General features: G+C 54.2%; 1 protein-coding gene across 1 annotated transcript in view; it reads left to right on the top strand.

Moving 5' to 3' along the window:
- LOC121572224 (protein CBFA2T1-like) overlaps positions 1 to 6,875 on the top strand; it is a 237,987-nt gene that overhangs the window by 100,806 nt on the left and 130,306 nt on the right. The window contains exon 3 of the mRNA XM_045222137.1: positions 963 to 1,207. Within this exon, the coding sequence (XP_045078072.1) occupies positions 963 to 1,207 (245 nt within the window). The remainder of the gene's footprint in view (positions 1 to 962; positions 1,208 to 6,875) is intronic.

Genomic DNA, 6,875 nt, shown 5'->3' with positions numbered 1-6,875 from the left:
TCTGTTTGCTCTCCCTGATGCCAGAATCCCTATAAACAGATCAGTTGGACTCAGCAATGAACCCATATAAAAGTGTGTCTCTGAATGCAATGAGCATTCTTTAAAGCAGCACTCTAATTATACTGTACTACACGCTGAAGGAAGCAGGTTTAACAAAGCCAGCTGCTTGGTGTGATTGGTACCAGATGAAGGTTAACTGCTTTGATTCTCCCTGTATTGGAAAGAGGCCAGGGATGGAGCGTGCACGTGTGTGTGTGTGTGTGTGTGTGTGTGTGTGTGTGTGTGCGTGTGTGTGTTTTTGTGTGTGTGTGTGTGTGTGTGTGCGTGTGTGTGTGTGTGTGTGTGTTTTTGTGTGCGTGTGTGTGTACTCATGCGTGCGTGCTTGTGTATGTGTGAGGGGAGTTTATCAGACAGTCTAATCTCATTAGTCAATGCACTCTGCTATCTTGGCCTATCACTGTATGTCTGCCACACACACACACACACACACACACACATACACACACACACACACGCACGCACGCCCACACACACACACACACACACACACTCAGCGGGGGGTTAGCTGTCCTTCCCTGTTTCTGACTTGACAAGTTCCTGGAATACAAGGGAAGAATAAATGAATTAATGCACAAATAGTACAGGACCACATATTCAACCTATTACAGTGACTCAATATGTTGCTATTTCACCACAGTTCCATTGAGTTCTAAACCATTCAAAATAAGTGTTTCTGGATTCCAGGAATAGGGCAACTGTTTTCTATTCTGCTGTGTTTAACCCTAGTATAATTTTATTGTATTGTTGTGTTTAACCCTGGTGTTATTTAATACATATTTTTGTGTGAACAATAGTTTTTTATTGAATCATAAACTATACAGTCAATACAAATCAAATCACTTTTCTAATGTTGTGTTGTGTTAAACCTTTTGTTATTTTCTCCATCTTCTTTGTGTCTCTAGTAACCAACGGCAACAACAACCACTCCCCCACGGCGTTGAACGGAGTGCCTTCGCCACCCAACGGCTTCAGCAACGGCCCTAGCTCCTCCTGCTCCTCCTCGCTGGCCAATCAGCAGCTCCCGCCGGCGTGTGGCGCCCGACAGCTTAGCAAGCTCAAACGCTTCCTCACCACACTACAGCAGTTCGGCAACGACATCTCGCCCGAGATCGGAGAACGCGTCCGCACGTTGGTGCTGGGGCTGGTGGTGAGTCTGTAAAACAGGGTTTACCAAACTCGGTCCTGGGTGCACGTTTTGGTTTTGGCCCTAATACTAAACAGCTGATTCAAATAATCAAATCTTGATGATGAGTTGGTTCTGCTGTAAACCAGGGAGGTACCCTCCTGTAGGTTTAACCTCCAACCCTGTTCCTGGAGAGCTACCCTCCTATAGGTTTTAACTCCAACCCTGTTCCTGGAGAGCTACCCTCCTGTAGGTTTTAACTCCAACCCTGTTCCTGGAGAGCTACCCTCCTGTAGGTTTTAACTCCAACCCTGTTCCTGGAGAGCTACCCTCCTGTAGGTTTTAACTCCAACCCTGTTCCTGGAGAGCTACCCTCCTGTAGGTTTTAACTCCAACCCTGTTCCTGGAGAGCTACCCTCCTGTAGGTTTTAACTCCAACCCTGTTCCTGGAGAGCTACCCTCCTGTAGGTTTCAACTCCAACCCTGTTCCTGGAGAGCTACCCTCCTGTAGGTTTTAACTCCAACCCTGTTCCTGGAGAGCTACCCTCCTGTAGGTTTGACCTCCAACCCCAGTTGTAACTATACTAAATCAGTTTATCCATCCATCTCATTATTAGAATCAGGCGCAGTAGATTAGGGTTGGAGGGATAACTAGGAACAGGGTCAAAGTGATGAAGGCTAACCCTATCTCAAACGCTCTGATAAACATGAGATTGACAGACCTGAATCAACATTTCATAAATCATGTAGAATAATGAGATGTTGCAGGGCGGGGGGGAGTTCTATCCTCCTCTTAGCTGAGATGTTGCAGGGCGGGGGGAGTTCTATCCTCCTCCTCTTAGCTGAGATGTTGCAGGGCGGGGGGAGTTCTATCCTCCTCTTTAGCTGAGATGTTGCAGGGCGGGGGGGAGTTCTATCCTCCTCTTAGCTGAGATGTTGCAGGGCGGGGGGAGTTCTATCCTCCTCTTAGCTGAGATGTTGCAGGGCGGGGGGAGTTCTATCCTCCTCTTAGCTGAGATGTTGCAGGGCGGGGGGGAGTTCTACCCTCCTCTTAGCTGAGATGTTGCAGGGCGAGGGGAGTACTAGCCTCCTCCTCTTAGCTGAGATGTTGCAGGGCGAGGGGAGTACTAGCCTCCTCCTCTTAGCTGAGATGTTGCAGGGCGGGGGGAGTTCTATCCTCCTCTTAGCTGAGATGTTGCAGGGCGGGGGGAGTTCTATCCTCCTCTTAGCTGAGATGTTGCAGGGAGGGGGAGTTCTATCCTCCTCTTAGCTGAGATGTTGCAGGGCGGGGGAGTTCTATCCTCCTCTTAGCTGAGATGTTGCAGGGCGGGGGGGAGTTCTATCCTCCTCTTAGCTGAGATGTTGCAGGGCGGGGGGAGTTCTATCCTCCTCTTAGCTGAGATGTTGCAGGGCGGGGGGAGTTCTATCCTCCTCTTAGCTGAGATGTTGCAGGGCGGGGGGGAGTTCTATCCTCCTCCTCTTAGCTGAGATGTTGCAGGGCGGGGGAGTTCTATCCTCCTCCTCTTAGCTGAGATGTTGCAGGGCGGGGGGAGTTCTATCCTCCTCCTCTTAGCTGAGATGTTGCAGGGCGGGGGGGAGTTCTATCCTCCTCTTAGCTGAGATGTTGCAGGGCGGGGGGAGTTCTATCCTCCTCTTAGCTGAGATGTTGCAGGGCGGGGGGGAGTTCTATCCTCCTCCTTAGCTGAGATGTTGCAGGGCGGGGGAGTTCTATCCTCCTCCTCTTAGCTGAGATGTTGCAGGGCGGGGGGGAGTTCTATCCTCCTCCTCTTAGCTGAGATGTTGCAGGGCGGGGGGGAGTTCTATCCTCCTCCTCTTAGCTGAGATGTTGCAGGGCGGGGGGGAGTTCTATCCTCCTCTTAGCTGAGATGTTGCAGGGCGGGGGGGAGTTCTATCCTCCTCTCTTAGCTGAGATGTTGCAGGGCGGGGGGGAGTTCTATCCTCCTCTTAGCTGAGATGTTGCAGGGCGGGGGGAGTTCTATCCTCCTCTTAGCTGAGATGTTGCAGGGCGGGGGAGTTCTATCCTCCTCTTAGCTGAGATGTTGCAGGGCGGGGGGAGTTCTATCCTCCTCTTAGCTGAGATGTTGCAGGGCGGGGGGAGTTCTATCCTCCTCTTAGCTGAGATGTTGCAGGGCGGGGGGAGTTCTATCCTCCTCTTAGCTGAGATGTTGCAGGGCGGGGGGAGTTCTATCCTCCTCTTAGCTGAGATGTTGCAGGGCGGGGGGAGTTCTATCCTCCTCTTAGCTGAGATGTTGCAGGCCGGGGGGAGTTCTATCCTCCTCTTAGCTGAGATGTTGCAGGGCGGGGGGAGTTCTATCCTCCTCTTAGCTGAGATGTTGCAGGGCGGGGGGAGTTCTATCCTCCTCTTAGCTGAGATGTTGCAGGGCGGGGGGAGTTCTATCCTCCTCTTAGCTGAGATGTTGCAGGGCGGGGGGAGTTCTATCCTCCTCCTCTTAGCTGAGATGTTGCAGGGCGGGGGAGTTCTATCCTCCTCTTAGCTGAGATGTTGCAGGGCGGGGGGAGTTCTATCCTCCTCTTAGCTGAGATGTTGCAGGGCGGGGGGAGTTCTATCCTCCTCCTTAGCTGAGATGTTGCAGGGCGGGGGGAGTTCTATCCTCCTCTTAGCTGAGATGTTGCAGGGCGGGGGGGAGTTCTATCCTCCTCTTAGCTGAGATGTTGCAGGGCGGGGGGAGTTCTATCCTCCTCTTAGCTGAGATGTTGCAGGGCGGGGGGAGTTCTATCCTCCTCCTTAGCTGAGATGTTGCAGGGGCGGGGGAGTTCTATCCTCCTCTTAGCTGAGATGTTGCAGGGCGGGGGGAGTTCTATCCTCCTCTTAGCTGAGATGTTGCAGGGCGGGGGGAGTTCTATCCTCCTCTTAGCTGAGATGTTGCAGGGCGGGGGGAGTTCTATCCTCCTCTTAGCTGAGATGTTGCAGGGCGGGGGGAGTTCTATCCTCCTCCTCTTAGCTGAGATGTTGCAGGGCGGGGGAGTTCTATCCTCCTCTTAGCTGAGATGTTGCAGGGCGGGGGGAGTTCTATCCTCCTCTTAGCTGAGATGTTGCAGGGCGGGGGGGAGTTCTATCCTCCTCTTAGCTGAGATGTTGCAGGGCGGGGGGAGTTCTATCCTCCTCCTCTTAGCTGAGATGTTGCAGGGCGGGGGAGTTCTATCCTCCTCTTAGCTGAGATGTTGCAGGGGGGGGGGAGTTCTATCCTCCTCTTAGCTGAGATGTTGCAGGGCGGGGGGAGTTCTATCCTCCTCTTAGCTGAGATGTTGCAGGGCGGGGGGAGTTCTATCCTCCTCTTTAGCTGAGATGTTGCAGGGCGGGGGGAGTTCTATCCTCCTCTTAGCTGAGATGTTGCAGGGCGGGGGGGAGTTCTATCCTCCTCTTAGCTGAGATGTTGCAGGGCGGGGGGAGTTCTATCCTCCTCTCTTAGCTGAGATGTTGCAGGGCGGGGGGAGTTCTATCCTCCTCTTAGCTGAGATGTTGCAGGGCGGGGGGAGTTCTATCCTCCTCTTAGCTGAGATGTTGCAGGGCGGGGGGAGTTCTATCCTCCTCTTAGCTGAGATGTTGCAGGGCGGGGGGGAGTTCTATCCTCCTCTTAGCTGAGATGTTGCAGGGCGGGGGGAGTTCTATCCTCCTCTTAGCTGAGATGTTGCAGGGCGGGGGAGTTCTATCCTCCTCCTCTTAGCTGAGATGTTGCAGGGCGGGGGGAGTTCTATCCTCCTCTTAGCTGAGATGTTGCAGGGCGGGGGGAGTTCTATCCTCCTCTTAGCTGAGATGTTGCAGGGCGGGGGGAGTTCTATCCTCCTCCTCTTAGCTGAGATGTTGCAGGGCGGGGGGAGTTCTATCCTCCTCTTAGCTGAGATGTTGCAGGGCGGGGGGAGTTCTATCCTCCTCTTAGCTGAGATGTTGCAGGGCGGGGGGAGTTCTATCCTCCTCTTAGCTGAGATGTTGCAGGGCGGGGGGGAGTTCTATCCTCCTCCTCTTAGCTGAGATGTTGCAGGGCGGGGGGGAGTTCTATCCTCCTCTTAGCTGAGATGTTGCAGGGCGGGGGAGTTCTATCCTCCTCCTCTTAGCTGAGATGTTGCAGGGCGGGGGGAGTTCTATCCTCCTCTTAGCTGAGATGTTGCAGGGCGGGGGGGAGTTCTATCCTCCTCTTAGCTGAGATGTTGCAGGGCGGGGGGGAGTTCTATCCTCCTCCTTAGCTGAGATGTTGCAGGGCGGGGGGAGTTCTATCCTCCTCCTTTAGCTGAGATGTTGCAGGGGCGGGGGGGAGTTCTATCCTCCTCTTAGCTGAGATGTTGCAGGGCGGGGGGAGTTCTATCCTCCTCCTCTTAGCTGAGATGTTGCAGGGCGGGGGGAGTTCTATCCTCCTCTTAGCTGAGATGTTGCAGGGCGGGGGGGAGTTCTATCCTCCTCCTTAGCTGAGATGTTGCAGGGCGGGGGGAGTTCTATCCTCCTCTCTTAGCTGAGATGTTGCAGGGCGGGGGGAGTTCTATCCTCCTCTTAGCTGAGATGTTGCAGGGCGGGGGGGAGTTCTATCCTCCTCTTAGCTGAGATGTTGCAGGGCGGGGGAGTTCTATCCTCCTCTTAGCTGAGATGTTGCAGGGCGGGGGGAGTTCTATCCTCCTCTTAGCTGAGATGTTGCAGGGCGGGGGGAGTTCTATCCTCCTCTTAGCTGAGATGTTGCAGGGCGGGGGGAGTTCTATCCTCCTCTTAGCTGAGATGTTGCAGGGCGGGGGGAGTTCTATCCTCCTCTTAGCTGAGATGTTGCAGGGCGGGGGGAGTTCTATCCTCCTCTTAGCTGAGATGTTGCAGGGCGGGGGGAGTTCTATCCTCCTCCTCTTAGCTGAGATGTTGCAGGGCGGGGGGAGTTCTATCCTCCTCTTAGCTGAGATGTTGCAGGGCGGGGGGAGTTCTATCCTCCTCTTAGCTGAGATGTTGCAGGGCGGGGGGAGTTCTATCCTCCTCTTAGCTGAGATGTTGCAGGGCGGGGGGAGTTCTATCCTCCTCCTCTTAGCTGAGATGTTGCAGGGCGGGGGGGAGTTCTATCCTCCTCTTAGCTGAGATGTTGCAGGGCGGGGGGAGTTCTATCCTCCTCTTAGCTGAGATGTTGCAGGGCGGGGGGAGTTCTATCCTCCTCCTTAGCTGAGATGTTGCAGGGCGGGGGGAGTTCTATCCTCCTCTTAGCTGAGATGTTGCAGGGCGGGGGGAGTTCTATCCTCCTCTTAGCTGAGATGTTGCAGGGCGGGGGGAGTTCTATCCTCCTCCTCTTAGCTGAGATGTTGCAGGGCGGGGGGGAGTTCTATCCTCCTCTTAGCTGAGATGTTGCAGGGCGGGGGGAGTTCTATCCTCCTCTTAGCTGAGATGTTGCAGGGCGGGGGAGTTCTATCCTCCTCCTCTTAGCTGAGATGTTGCAGGGCGGGGGGAGTTCTATCCTCCTCTTAGCTGAGATGTTGCAGGGCGGGGGAGTTCTATCCTCCTCCTCTTAGCTGAGATGTTGCAGGGCGGGGGGAGTTCTATCCTCCTCTTTAGCTGAGATGTTGCAGGGCGGGGGGAGTTCTATCCTCCTCTTAGCTGAGATGTTGCAGGGCGGGGGGAGTTCTATCCTCCTCCTCTTAGCTGAGATGTTGCAGGGCGGGGGAGTTCTATCCTCCTCTTTAGCTGAGATGT

This window comes from Coregonus clupeaformis, chromosome 8, assembly GCF_020615455.1.
Source record: "Coregonus clupeaformis isolate EN_2021a chromosome 8, ASM2061545v1, whole genome shotgun sequence".
NCBI classification, from domain to species: domain Eukaryota; kingdom Metazoa; phylum Chordata; class Actinopteri; order Salmoniformes; family Salmonidae; genus Coregonus; species Coregonus clupeaformis.
The sequence above is the reverse complement of the archived record's forward strand: the minus strand, read 5'-3'. Positions and strand labels throughout refer to the sequence as shown.